The sequence below is a fragment of the Crinia signifera genome, chromosome 9, assembly GCF_055691185.1.
Source record: "Crinia signifera chromosome 9, ASM5569118v1, whole genome shotgun sequence".
NCBI classification, from domain to species: Eukaryota; Metazoa; Chordata; class Amphibia; order Anura; family Myobatrachidae; genus Crinia; species Crinia signifera.
This window is the reverse complement of record NC_139225.1, coordinates 10,628,633-10,644,440: the sequence shown is the minus strand read 5'-3', so window position 1 is coordinate 10,644,440 and position 15,808 is coordinate 10,628,633. Positions and strand designations below refer to the sequence as shown.

General features: G+C 42.3%; 1 protein-coding gene across 2 annotated transcripts in view; it reads right to left on the bottom strand.

Annotated features, from left to right (window-relative positions):
- Positions 1–15,808, bottom strand: part of BRINP1 (BMP/retinoic acid inducible neural specific 1) — a 214,928-nt gene that overhangs the window by 44,886 nt on the left and 154,234 nt on the right. The window contains exon 6 of one of the 2 annotated variants that reach the window (XM_083161030.1): positions 15,224–15,460. The exons of the other annotated variant lie outside the window; for it this stretch is intronic. Within the exon in view, the coding sequence (XP_083017156.1) occupies positions 15,224–15,460 (237 nt within the window). The remainder of the gene's footprint in view (positions 1–15,223; positions 15,461–15,808) is intronic. 2 annotated transcript variants of the gene reach the window in all.

Sequence of the window (15,808 nt, the reverse complement as noted above, 5' to 3'; positions counted from 1 at the left end):
GGGAATGTTCGAACAAATCAATTACATTTGGATGTGGAATACTATAAACAATTATTTAGGACTCACTGAGCTTTATAATTTATTGCGTTTAGAAGTCCAATGCCGTAAATAAGGCTCTTAGAATGATTGTGTTTTGTCATAGTGCAGTGAATAATCGTTTTGTATATTTTCCAAATATGTCTGCATTATATATATATTTTTTTATTTATTTATTTTTCATTTTTGCTGTTGTTTATTTAATTCTCTTTTTTTTTTTTTTACATTTCAACAGAAAGTAAAGTAGACAATGCAATCTTGTAATACTAGAAGTCTACATGATAGACTTCCCAAACCAGACCGAAAAATGTAAAGGAACAAAATAGATCATGCATTCTGTACATCTGTTCCAGTATTATTTACTATTAAACTGATTGAAATTCTAATTTTATTGGAAGAGGGATATGGAGGGCGCGGAAAGAAGAAGCGTAAAGGAAGAAGCACAGCAGAGAACCATAGGGCGCTGTCATGGGGATGATAAAAAAATAAGGCTAATCCAAGAGGGGAGACAGTATACTCAGCATGCACAATAAGAAGTAAGACACACGAATGGCTATTACAGTAGGGTATACAGTAGGTGCAATGGATTACCATGACTTATGGAAGGATTCAGCTTCATACAAGAGACTTATACCGCGTTCAGAGACTGCAAATGCAGGGTCGCACCGGGACTTTTAAACGGTTCAGTCCCGGTGCGACCCTGCATGTGCGGTCTGTTCAGATCGCAGCAACGAACTGGCACGGCGGAGCATCGGCACATCATCAGGTGCAGAGAAGGAGGCAGTGCATAAAGCTGGTGCTGCTCCAAGCACTGCCTCCTCCATAGTGTGAACGGGAAACGGGTCGCTCGGCCCATTTAACCCATTTACACTGCACAGCAACACGGTAATGAACTGGTAAGAACTCTGCTTTCTACCCGGTACGGATTGCAGTGTTGCTACCGGTTAGCTGTAACCAGTAACTCCTTTCACATCACACTAATTACCGGGTCGAACCGGCAAGAGACCTGCTTGTACCCGGTAATTAGGTGCGATGTGAAAGGGGTGTTAATTGCACATTCCATGCTTGTAACATCCCAATGTGGGACTACTATAGAGTTGCTTCTCCGTTTGTAACAATGAGATGTTATTTGAGTGTCTAAAGCTTTTTAATACATTGATTGGAATACGCTTAGGAACCTACCCCTGTGTTTAAATAGAACAAATACTCACCAGAATATCCAGTAGAGTCATGAAGTTAGGGGGCTCTACCAGCCTCCCAAGTACTCCCCAAATTAAGTGAATGGCCTGTGGTTGGATGATATGATTCACTTTGAATCTTAGACCTGCCCACCTCTGTAAAATAGCATTAATCGTGGTTTTCAAAAGTGGGGAATGGAGTCTTGATGTCACATAAACCACCTTCGCTATATATATGCCACTAACTGCAGCTTTGCAGGGCAGGAGATGGACCAAGCTGACTCGAACATGGTCCTCCACCCATGCTGCTCCCTCTCCTGGAGGGGGGGGGGGGATTTAAGTAGCTGGTAACTATGGTGTATAAAGAGGAGAAAAACAGGTTTCACTAAAAATATATGATGAAAGCGGAAGGCCACTAATTCTAAGCTCATGGAAGCATCAATTTCTTCGACAGAAAAAAAATTACCATGCGCCATAAATGACTTTAAGTTTTATGATGTGAGGAAGGAAAGAGATGAATATTGTCAGGAAATAACAAAGATACAGCGAGCGGCATAAGAACAGGATTTTTTTTTTGTCAAATGCAACTTGTTATTTACATATTTATGCAATACTGCTTTTTTGAATCAGAGTATTTGCATTATAGTTATTTACTAGGGTAGCATTAGATTACGTTGCTTTTATAATACTTTTCCCAATGGCAAAACTAGGTTAGCATTAACATGGTTTGCATAACAATCTTTCCAACTGAAAACTGTGGTAGCATTATATAAAACGGCTTGTGTAATATTCTTACCAATGGGAAAAATAGATTAGCATTATACAGTATAACATGGTTGGTGTAATATAATTTCCATTGGAAAAACTAGAGTAGCATTATATAGCATGGTTTGTGTAATAGTCATTTAATTGGGAAAACTAGTGTAGCGTTATATAAAATGGTTTGTGTAATATTCTTATCAATGGGAAACGAGGGTAGCCTCCCATAACATGGTGCCGAAAAAAGTTGCACTGGACTAAATATTCCATCCATCAATGGTACCATGTCCTGACAACTGATGTTTGTTCCAATGTTTCAAATATATTTTATATATATATATATATATATATATATATATATATATATATATATGAAGCAATATGAATCATTCAGCGGCACTCCACAGACGGATATCAAAAAAGGTGCTTTATAGGTGTCCCAACGTTTCGGGGGATGGATACCCCTTTATCAAGGTGTACAAGGTATCCATCCCCCGAAACGTTGGGACACCTATAAAGCACCTTTTTTGATATCCGTCTGTGGAGTGCCGCTGAATGATTCATATTGCTTCATATCCTACTGTGCCAGGAGGCACCCACAGCAGCTGTTAAAGGTTTTGGGAGTGCCAGGCTGAACGTGTATATATATATATATATATATATATATATATATATATATATATATATATATAAACATGGTCCATTTATTCACCAATACTGGTAGTCCCGGAGTGCCCGTCCTTTCTACAAGATATATAGAAGGTCTTTTTCTACAAACACCTCCAGTGGTTGGCACCGGGGCAGCATACCATCACCTACAGCTCATATAAGACCTGAGTGACTGTTCTCTCCATTTTTGATATATATATATATATATATATATATATATATGAGTCATGGTCTGTCACTCCTCTCTGTGGGGCAGCTATCCGGTGCCTCCAGTTGTTGTCAAATAAATTTATCTAGGATAATCAGTGGCACTCTGGAGTCTTTAAAGAATATCACAATCACATACAAATAAAATAATAATTTGGTCATTCTGTGGGCATCACAGATGGTGTAATTGGCATTACGGATGGTGTAATGGTTAGCATTTCTGCCTCACAGCGCTGAGATCATGGGTTCCACCATGGCCCTAACTGTGCAGTTTGTATATTCTACCCGTGCTTGCGTGGGTTTCCTCCGGGTACTCCGGTTTCCTCCCACAATCCAAAAATATACTGGTAGGTCAATTGGTTCCCAACAAAGTTAACCCTAGAATGTCTGTATGTGCGTGTACATGTGGTAGGGAATATAGATTGTAAGCTCCACTGGGGTAGGGACTGATGTGAATGTTCAACTATACTCTGTAAAGCGCTGTGGAATATGTGTGCGCTATATAAGAAACTGTAAATAAATAAAGACAAATAACAACTGACAGGAAATGGAATATAGGTAAAATTGTTGTAAGTCTTCTATAAAGAATAAAAAGTAGGTACTTGTTTCCTAGCACGGCCACAATCGCGGCCATCGGGGGTAATTTTTAGTGGCCTGCGACGCGACCGACGCGATGCCCCCGATTTTTCCATTGAAATGCATTGAAAACAGTGAAAAATCGGGTCGGTCGCGTCGTGTGCACCTAAAAATGCTTAAATGGTCCAGACGCGATGCCCCCGATTTCCCCATAGGGAACAATGTTAAATGCCTCAATTTACCCGCGATGACCACGATTTCCCATAGGAAACAATGTTAAATGGATCAATTTACCCAAATCAGCATAGGTAAGAATGGTAAATGGGCCAGAAACCCCCAAAAAACCCACAGAGCAGTCGAATGTCCCCCCAAAAGTAGTTGACGCCACCCCGCCATCAACGTGAACCCGAAGCGTGGCGAGCGCAGCGAGCCCGCGAGGGGCGGCGGTACGCGTCCTCCGACCTTTTCATGCCCTACTATCCACGTCGGCGTGGAGTTGAGAATAGAATAGTGTGGCGAGCGCAGCGAGCCACCGAGCCCGAAGCGTGGCGAGCGCAGCGAGCCCCGCGAGGGGACGCGGATACCTTCACAGGTAAACGCGTCCCTTCGCGGGCTTCCCAGGTGTCCGCGTCGCCATGGACACCTGGGAAGCCCGCGAGGGGACGCGTATAACTGTGAAGGTATCCGCGTCCCCTCGCGGGGCTCGCTGCGCTCGCCACGCTTCGGGCTCGGTGGCTCGCTGCGCTCGACACACTATTCTATTCTCAACTCCACGCCGACGTGGATAGTAGGGCATGAAAAGGTCGGAGGACGCGTGCCGCCGCCCCTCGCGGGCTCGCTGCGCTCGCCACGCTTCGGGTTCACGTTGATCGCGGGGTGGCGTATAGTACTTTTGGGGGGACATTTTTATGTTCAGGGGTGTTTTTGGCCCATTTACCATTGTTCCCTATGATAATTTGGGTAAATTGATCCATTTCACATTGTTTCCTATGGGAAATCGGGGTCATCGCGGGTAAATTGAGCCATTTAACATTGTTCTCTATGGGGAAATCGCGGGCATCGCGTCTGGCCCATCGCACCCGATTTTTTAGCGGCCGCGATGCCCGCGATGGCCCCGATTTTACCCCCGATGACCGCGATCATGATCGTTGTGGCCGTGCTAGGAAACAAGTACCAAAAAGTATAATGATTTGATGGCGGAAAAGCCAAGAGGATGCCTTTACTGCCTGGAGCTAAACAAATTATTTTGGGTAAAATATGTATTGCGAAGTGATCATTAAAGAAAAGAACTACTGACAAATACTATTACTTTTGTTTCAGCTAAGGTAGTGTAGGGTAGACTAACCGAGTGCGCAATAGGTCATATATTAGTATAGTTCCCGCCAGAAAAGTAATACAGTATTCACAGATTAGTATTGCACATCCAGCATGGAAGCACGCCAAGCACTGTAATCCAATTCTTGTTCAAGTCAGGGATAATCTTTTCTCCTGATTGATGGATGACATCCAGGAGAAATCTTACACCTAACACAGGTGCAGCAGATGTACCAGTAAATATATTTCTAATGGTCAACATGCCGTAAATCAGCATTTCAGACAAAAAAACCTCTATACAGATGTGTCCTCCTCATATACCCAGCCTCAATGCGCCATGCGGTACAAAACGCCTAGCCCTTTTAATCGCTGAATGTGTGTACTAATCACAACGTGATACAACAATCCGCTTCAAGAAGCTGCATGGTTTACGATATGTTAAACCTCGTATCAGCGGCGTAACTATAGCACCGCAGCCCCCGCCACCGCGGGGGGGGGGCGCTGTGCATGTGGGGGCGCCGGGGGCTGTGGTGCTATAGTTACACCCCCCACCGCCTATGCTAGCCCCCTCCCAATCCCCCGCAGACTTACGTATCTAGCTGGTCCCGGCGGCTCCGTTCTTCTGATGAGGACCACCACAAAATGGCCGCCCCATATAGCACACAGTTCTCTGAAACTGTCTGCTGTATGGGGGCAGCCATTTTGTGGTGGTCTTCAGCAGAAGAACGGAGCCGCCGGGACCAGCGCGATAGGTAAGACTGCAGGGAATTGGGAGGGGGCTAGCATGGGCGGCGGGGCGGCGGGGGTGCTTGACGGGGCGGCGGCCGGGGGTGGGTATTGGCGCCCCCCCTAATGGCGGGGGGGGCACCCAAAACGTAGCTACGCCACTGCCTCGTATATCTGTGTATGACTGAGCTTAAATCTGTATTCATAGCACTAAGCACTACGGTGCTCGGCCCCTCTGCATTGTAGCGCTTCAATATTCAATTAATCAGTGCACTCTAACGAAGCAGTTTTGGTGCATCGCTTAGCAATTCAGATGAACATTCCAGCAAAAAAAGAAGGTCCACGCAAGCCAAGTCACACAGGACGTGGCGCACCAAGAAGAGCTGTTTGGTATCACGGAAGCAATAGTGTATGATGTCGGACATAATGTGTAGCAAAAGATTCACACAATGTTAAACACATTTGATTTATTGATAATTTGGACACAATGGATCACAGCTACTTACATGGAAACAGCAGCTATAGATCTAATATGGTAATACAGCAGGAGGCGTCACATCTCCAGCATTCATTAGTGATTTCAGCTGCGTCTTAATATGGTATAACGTATCAACTACGTCACCATTGGCCAACTGAGTGACCATGGGTTCGCGCAAGCAGACGGCTGCAGCAACAGCAAAGAGACCAGGAAATATCTGTTCTTAGGCTGAGATCCTGGTCCTTTCCCTCCAAACTGCATCAGCAGGGCCGCCGACAGGGGGGTGCCCTGGGTACAGCTGTCCCGGGCCCCAGGCTCTGGAGGGACCTGCAGTTCTACTTGCCTGCAGTCCCGACTCCCAGCTCTCCTCCTACTGCTAATGAAAAATGGCTCTAACAAAATGTCCGCCCCCTAACAGCAGGCAGGTTTTGAGGATGCTAGAGGAGGCGGCCTCCTCTAGCTCTGTTAAAAACAGCATACTGTAAGGGGGCGGACATTTTGTTGGAGGCATTATTCAGCAGCAGCAGGAAGAGTGCCGGGACCGCCAGCAAGTAGATCTGCAGGTCTTGAAGCCCCGGTGGCTTCAAGTGGAGGGGTGAGTTAGATTAAACTTTACTGAGGGGTTGGAGGGGGTGGGGCGCTGCCGAAATTTGGGGTGGGTGCTAATTTTGTAGTTACGCCACTGGCGATACAGTAAAATGTGGAGATTCATATCTGCGCAGCTAGCATTGCATGTAAAACTCTCCATTTCCATTCCTGAATTGCGATCCATCTGATGATCAGAATCAGGCCAACCTATGGAGTAAGATAACAAGGAACTGTCGCAGGTAACAGAGAAACAAAACCCACTTAGACCAGTCAAATCTATTCATATGCAATTAGATATAAGACAAGAGGCTATGGCGCAGTTTATTGATGCTTAGAATGGCGTCTAGCTTTATTAAAGCTAAGTGACAAGTATCAAGTTTTCCTTTAATTGTTTTATTATTCACTTCAGTCCCCGTTCTTTATAATAAGAATGTTAAATGGACTCCAGTGCGCACTTCATCAGAGAAAAGCATTGGGTCAGCACGACACCATTTACCTTTGATCGTTTCAATAAAATCAAAAAGTTTTTGTTGCGCTGCTAAAAAATAATATTTTCACGTTACAAAACATATATAATGATCTCTTTTTATAATACTCCATCTATAGAAAATGTGCATGAAAGTGTATTCATTCCATTATATGTATCAAGACACATCACAAATTTCTTTCAAAACAGCGGTATCAGCGCCATGCGGCCTACACCTTCAGTGTCCTAATTTCTGAAGGTTAAAAGGGGTGACAACTGCTGGAAAATGAATGGTCCGACTACACTCTCGGATTGTGTATTTATACTATAGAAAGGTAGAAAAGAATAAATGACACAACAAGGTATCGGTACTTTATCTACAGTGGTTTCAAATTGGGATAAGGTTTACTGCAGCTTTCACAATCCAGATAAGTGTGGAGATGTTTAGTTTGCTAATTTATGTCATTATTTCATCGAGTTATTGCTTTTTCCGGAACTAGTTGTAAGAATTGAGAAGTACATCATAAATAGCCCGTGATGTTTTACTGCTGATTCGACTGCGCACTGTTTGTGTTTAGATAACACTAAAATTGAGATTAAATTATTTCTTTCTCATTGTCTGGAGTTCTCTGCAGTTCGGGGGTCTATGTACTATTCTTTGGATGAAAATAAACAGTCACAGCCAATCAGCTCCTAAATGCCATGTTACATGTTGAGCTGATTGGCTGGTACTTTGGTGGTGATTTTGGTCTGCTCATTAAGGAGCGAAACTTTGCTGTTTAATGAGCCTTCTAACAGGCATGTGAATGCCACATCATTTACTCCACTCAATTATTATAGCGTATATTAGCTGGCGCAAGCAGGATGGGTCTAGATTTATTGACTAGTGTGAGCAGTAAAACGTTTTCAAAAATAAAATTGCGGAATGATGAAGATGAGAAGTTGCACTCTTAAGAGTAAAGAAAATACTGAGCCATGCAAAGAAGACGCTGCCACCTAAGTCCTGGCTTCAAACAGGCTCTTGGCTAACATGACTGACACTTGCAAAATGGCAAAGAGTCAAGGTGACAAGGCCCAATGGAACCCATTTTAAAGAGGTACTTGTCTGTGCCCTGTTTGTGTCTGCATATGATGGCCAGGCCAGTTAACACTCCAGTGGGGCACTTACACTATGTTTTGTTTTATCCCCATTGGTCACCAATAGTACTAGTTCCTGGCTCATAAGTAGTCTACAGGCTCCCTACTGTAGTACTGATTGGGCACTACACTCAGTTGCTCTCCCACTAGCCCATATGGCCTTCCAACACACATTTGTGGGTAGTAGTCCCTTTTTTCTGTTCACTACGACCTCAATCTTTTCCTTTTCAACTTGGTAGTAGCACTACAGAGCTCAAATTATCATATGAGGCATCAACGATAGAAATTGGAGCCTTAACCCTACCAAAATATATAATATATATATATATATATATATATATATATACAATAAGTTTAGTATAAACCCTGTGCACCCGTATAATGAAGTTTGGGAGTAGCATGGAAAAAATGGGGTGAGAAATTAGCTGGTAGGCCATTGGTTTCAAAACTGTGTCCTGTGGTGCCCTGGGGTGCCTCAGGACACTTGCAGGGGTGCCTTGGGTTAGTATTCCAGGACCAGTTATTATTTATAGTCAATGTAACTGGCAAAAACCAGTGCTTGTGGCTGTCAACCATAACATATGTGGACAAACAGAAGCAAAGCCTGTCCTTCACCATGTAACGGACCCTAAGGATGACACCAACAGAATTGACTCAATTTAATATTTGTTTCTGAATTTCTGAATAAGAAACATTTGGCCTAGGGGTGCCTTGAAACCATTTTGATGCCCTAGGGTGCCCTAATCTATAAAAGTTTGGGGACCACTGTAGTAGGCAATAGAGTAAGCATTCCAAACCCATGTAAAGTGGAAAACAATTGTTTTTGGGTAGTGCTTCTGTCCTACATTGGGCTTACAATATTGATCAGGACAAAAGAGAAAAGAGCGGCTGCATTAAAAAAAAAACATATTTAATGTGTACTATGAATCAGTCAGCAATGCACTCTGCCTGTGAAAGTGTATTAATGTAAATGTAAATGCTGTGCAGTTCAGTAGATAAAAGGTTTTATTAAAATTGGTACATTACACAACGTGATTCTAGGGATCTGTTTTTTTGACTGCTAGGTGGAAATGAATTTAAGGGGGTAGCACAGACTGCAGAGATCATTGCTATCTGTTATAAAACGTACAGCTAATACACAAGAGTAATGAATAACTACCTAACAAATGCTAGACAGGCTTATAAATATTATCTGGTTTACAATTTTTTCCAAAATACGCACTGAATAAAACTAACCGTTAATAAACAAACATGTCCAACGGTAACTAGAGGTGCCCTATGAAGGCTAATAAATAAAGCTGGCAGCCAATCTGATGGGCACTAAATAAAGCAGGGATTTAATATGTTGGCTAGTATAAAAGGAGACATTCAGTCTAGTAGACAATAAATAATTAAGAACTCAAATTTGATTGGCTGCGGAAAAACTCAGACATGCCGTCTGGCAGTTATAATACCAATCTCAAAAGCAAGATAATAAATCAAATGATATGCCCAATGACTATCACAACTGAGATATTGTTTATTTAACGATATTCCAAATTTCAAAAATAAAGCACAATAAAACAGTACAGTTTACCATTCAACCAACCAAAATGTTAGGCCTTAAGTACATGCTGGCAGCGACATACAGTATTGTAATAGCAATTCTAACAATAATTCAGCAAATATGCTATTCAGTCAATATACTATTGCCCAAGGACCTGCTACTATTACCAGCTATGTATTATACAATGTATAAAGAAAGGGGGGGGATAGAACCACAGGCACAACCAAAGCTGCTGTACAGGGAGTGTGTACGTCTCCCGATTATTTAGTGTACAAAGCAAAAAGGGGGTACAGCGCTAGGTTTAACTGAAAGAAGTATACACTACCACATGTACATAAGTATATAACATTTATTGTATATAGAAATAGATGAGAGCTCTCATAAAAACATATATAATAATAAAACAGTAGATAAAAGCAATCAAACAGAGGCTCTCTGATATGAGTATAGCTCCACAGTGTGTGCACCAGCACATATATAGTTACCAGAGGGAGACAGAGAATGTGTACGATCTCCTTGGTGATTTGGCTGCAAAAAGTGAGTCCCAATCCGGATATAATGCCCAGTAGGTCCAGGAATCTAGTGAAGATGGATTAGGCAGTCCTTAAGGTATATGAATACCAGGCATGATGTTGCAATGGCTGCTTGAGAATGTCGGTCCTGGAGGGGGATGAACTGGTCCGGAGGTAAAGTGCAGGATTGTAGTGCAGTCTTGGTTGGTGCAAACAGGCAATAAAGTGCAGTGGAGTATTATGGAAACTGCTCAACGCGTTTCGACGCTAGCTTGCGTCTTCATCAGGAGGGGTACCCCAGCTCCTGATGAAGACGCAAGCTAGCGTCGAAACGCGTTGAGCAGTTTCCATTATACTCCACTGCACTTTATTGCCTGTTTGCACCAACCAAGACTGCACTACAATCCTGCACTTTACCTCCGGACCAGTTCATCCCCCTCCAGGACCGACATTCTCAAGCAGCCATTGCAACATCATGCCTGGTATTCATATACCTTAAGGACTGCCTAATCCATCTTCACTAGATTCCTGGACCTACTGGGCATTATATCCGGATTGGGACTCACTTTTTGCAGCCAAATCACCAAGGAGATCGTACACATTCTCTGTCTCCCTCTGGTAACTATATATGTGCTGGTGCACACACTGTGGAGCTATACTCATATCAGAGAGCCTCTGTTTGATTGCTTTTATCTACTGTTTTATTTTTATATATGTTTTTATGAGAGCTCTCATCTATTTCTATGTACAATAAATGTTATATACTTATGTACATGTGGTAGTGTATACTTCTTTCAGTTAAACCTAGCGCTGTACCCCCTTTTTGCTATGTATTATACAATGGTTAGTGATAGTTTGTTTGCCTGTCTGACTCTGTTATGTCTGTATTTCCATTGTGCTGATTTTCCTTATGACCTAGATTTCTTATATGTGACCACTGACTTATTTTGACATTACCATCTGCCTTCCCTGTGACTTACAACCAATGATAGATGGTGGGTTAGCCTTGATGGCGGAGATCCAATTGTTTTATTTATTTAATTTCTGTAATGCTGGAACAAGGAGCATAGCGCTACCCCAACAGGAGCATCAAAGCTTTTCCGTCATCTCTGATTGGCCTGGTGAGTAAAAGAGCAATGTATAACCACCAGAGGGGTGAAACTACCAGTCTAGGACATGCTGGGCGAGCCCCAAGTCCCTCTTTCCAGTGAATAAACACTGTGGGCATGTGCACACCTTCTATTCAAATCTGTTTCTGCTTTCCAAAATCACCACCAAGAGGCCTGCAGGTTGGATGGTGGGACAGTGCCCTAAAAGTGAAACTGTCCCACCAACAATGGATCAATTGGGAGGTATGGCTTTCCTTTAACCACTGGCCTGGCATGATCACATCAGATGCAACCAAACCTGACTGGGCTTTCCCTGACATTGTCACATCTGATGTGACGAGTCAGAAAACCCATTGTGTAGCTGCTAGAAGATATTCCATTATCAGTTGGACCTCAGAGTCTATCTGCTTCCTGGTTGCCTTTGCCCGGTGCCTGCTATGCATCTGGTCATTACTGATCAGGCAGCAAGGCAACACCCAAACCACACAACTGCAGACCTGAACAGCCGATGGAGGAACGTAATGGACTAAGCATCTTTCTGTCCGAGTCCATTTCCCATTACAAACTTCCAATGCCAGCTTAATGCTGGAATGATCAACATACTGTATCCAATCAAATTCAGCACAGGACATAGAAATAAGGACCTACTGTTATTTTTTTTCTCTTTTTTCCTCCTCCTATAGCTGGAAACAATGCAATTGTTAAAGGTGCCCATACATTAGGGTGATTCCCATGCAATTTGGTCATTTTTCATGCAAAAAATCCCATGAAAAGTATCCAAATTGCAATGTGCAGTCCCATGCGTTTCAAGTCTTAAGATCGCACAGGCTGCAGGTAAAATGTGTCGCATCGCCAGCGGGATGGCATATCATACATCTGTACCGGGGTGGCTCAAGGGGGGATCGGCTGCGACTTCTTCCCTCCAAGAATTCGCAGAAGTGTATGGCCACCTTTATTAGTGTAGTTTAGATGGGGGGGGGGGGGGGGTTCACATGGTCTTGTGTGCACAAGTGCCAATTTGTAAAAAATGTGCATAGTATGGATACCTCTAGGATGCTTTAAAGCAAATGCGTAGTTGTCCCTGGTCAGAGAGCCTAGAAGAAGGTCAGTTTAGTAAAGCTTGAAGAGAGATTCAAAGGGGGAGATGTATGAAATCTTGGAGAGATAAAGTCCAACCAATCAGCTCCAAGCACAGCCTGCAAAATAATAGAAGCTGAATGGATAGCAATTTATCTCTCTCCACGGTACTTGTGTATTATCACAGTGCCCGATTTTACTATGTGGCGTGGCGAGCGGCGGTGGAGCGCGTCCACCCGACCTTTTCATATCCCCACTATCCACGTCGGCGTGGAGTTGATTTAATATAGTGTGGCGAGCGTATCGAGCCACCGAGCCCGAAGCGTGACGAGCCCCGCGAGGGGACGCGTATTATGTTACATATATTACGCATCCCCTCCCGGGGCTCGCTGCGCTCGCCATGCTTCGGGCTCGGTGGCTCGCTGCGCTCGCCACACTATATAAAGTCAACTCCACGCCCACGTCGATAGTGGGGGTATGAAAAGGTCGGCCGGACGCGTTCCGACGCCCCTCGCGGGCCTCGCTGTGCTCCCCATGCTTCGGGATGACGTGGATAGTGGGGGGGCCTAAATAAATGACATTATGGGGGAAATTTACTAAGATGTGAAATACACTTCTCAGCTCATGTTGGTATGGGCAACCAATCAGATCCTGTCTACTGATAATACACAAGTACCCTCTCCACTTTATCCACAGCTCCCCCTAAATCCAAGATGATTCTGTTGGGGAGCCACTGTATGAATTTCTTCAGAAAATAGAACAGCTTGGTGCTCTGCTTCTTTACTTCATTCTTGCAATAGTTATGCAACCACAATGTTCAGCATCTAATAATGACAATACCACCGCTATTTTCCACTGTACATCTTGAACTTATACATTAATATAATTATGTAATTGAAGCAATCTGACCCTGTCATCCACACATTAGCTCTGGGAAGATGTGTGCATGAATAATGTCAAAATAAAGGCACAGCAAAGGTCTCCAGTGCGTACATTTCATTACCACTGGCAGTAACTCTTAAGACATCAACATAAATGGGGGTAAAGAAAAATTAGCTAAATAATTCATTAGCATTTTGAATTTTTTCAGATTTGGGGACATTTATTGTGATGATTATTCAAATTATTCAGCATCATCATATCAACTGCTATTTTAAAAGACAAATTATATGGTATATCATACTGTATAAATAACACATATATTATTTATAATTTTGTTTTTTAAACAGATTTTGTAATTTTCTTGGTGAAAAAATAAATAATGGCTCAGGATACTTCCAATACCACATGACACATTATCACCCCCTTGTTGAAATAATCTAAGTAAAATGTAACTTTTTTTATATCAGAAAACAGTTTGGTTTACTTGTGTTATCTCCAAGCCTGGCATTTTGGTAAGTAGAACAAGTCGTTATTTCAAAATGGCCTCAAAAGAGCGGTTGGCTTTATCTTTATGGCCTTGGAAAATACCCAGCTAAGCCACCTTTCCACCATAAACTGTGGCACTGTATAGCAAAATATCCATCTCTAGTCTAGACCATCAGCTTTGCATTCATTGTTTTTATTGCATCTTTAACTAATGGGTACATAACAGAGCAATTCAATTGTTTCTATAATAGGACGAGAGAGTCGTGATTTCTACTCGCCAGTGAAAAAGCCTAAGCCTGTGAAAAGCTTGTATTTTGAGCCCCCAAAGTGCAGTTTGGTTGCTTTAACTAGAATTTTAGATGGGGTTAACTGCTTTTCATATAACTAAATCTGGTGCAACTTGCAGGATAACATGTGCCCCCCAAAACAATTCAATTGCTTCTCTATCGCCCATTAGGTAATGCCATGATAAAAACAATTGAAATCCTATCATGGACTCATTTACCCAAGTCAAACTCTATCACAGATGTTTTATTTTTACCTGGAACAATGACTGCCAATTCATATGAATTTGGTTTAGTCCACCATTCCTCATGTAGAAGAAACTATGAGAGAAATTTAAAAGGATGAGAGATTCAGAAAGTGAGAGATTGGGTAAGAAATCTAATTTTTTTTTTAAATGGCAATCATTTAAAATGATTGCCGCTTTTAAAAAACCTGGAGATTTCTTACCAACTCTCACTTTCTGAATCTCTCATCCTATTACATTTCACCCTAAATCACTGGTTGCAGCATTAGAAAATTCATCAAACAGCTGTTAATTAATAACAATGGCCGATTCAATGGTTGAGATTTCATCAAGTAAGTAGTTGTGCGTAACCAAAGGAGATCAGATATAAATCTGACACTGAATTAAACAATAGCTGATGTTACAGCTTGACTCCAACAAGCATTTCATGTAAGGGAACTACGTCCAAGTAACGGTTCACCGATTTACTGATCCTGCCAATGAAATGAATTTAACATAAATCTGGACAGGTGTTCCCTGAAAGGAAAATAAGCACCATGACGGACAAGGACCATTGAAAATCTACAGTTTTTAAGAACATTGAAATATATTTGAAAATTATTTTCATTTCATTGATCCATTTGACACAATACATGTAACAGACAACCGCGTGCAAAATTAAACGGAGAACATTTAAACATTCTTAAGAAGTGATCAATGGAGGAATTCAAATGGATTCGGAATGTAGGGGGTAATAAATACAATAAAGTAGGGGGTATCAAATAACAATTAGGTAGGGGGTAATAAATACAATAAATAAATAAATAAACATACAATGCCAGTAATGGTCTACTAGAGATAAAACACTGGGATGGAAAAATAGTGACATACAATCATAAATGTGGAACGACTGAACATATATGATCGGCACAATAGGACGTTGTGGAATGAACGAATGGGAATCCTCACCTGAGCTTTCAAAGTCTCTGTATGCCTGTGCCCAGACTTTGCCCTGGTTACTCAGCGTGTTCTCCATGATCTGGATGTCAGTGAAGGGACAGTTACATTGGGGGAAGGATTCAGAGCAGAAGCAGGAGCATTGACTGTTCCTGCACACATATTCGCCTTCCCCATTACACATGATATAACTCAATGCAGCCTGAACAAACTTCTCTTGCAAGTACTGGGGCATAATGATCTGTAGACCTGAAGACAATGACATGATAGAGGAAATTAAACAAAGAAGGGTGTAGGGAATTGATGGCATATACACAGATAATAAACATTGCTTACAGATTCATATACCAGCCTGCACTTTGCATTGTTAGGGGATGAGCAATGTCTGCGCTCGCTTGCCCCGCCTATTTTTTAAACTTTTTTAATAACAAGTTTAAAAAGAAGCGTCCTATGATCACACTATAAAAATGGAGTTGTAGCAGTTAAAGATACAGAAAGACAGGCTTTGTGATAACCATGGGCAAGTGTGCGATTTTTAGAAGGGATTCCAATGAGTTGCCCTAGAATGATTTTTAGGCGGGTATTCAATTGTCCCTT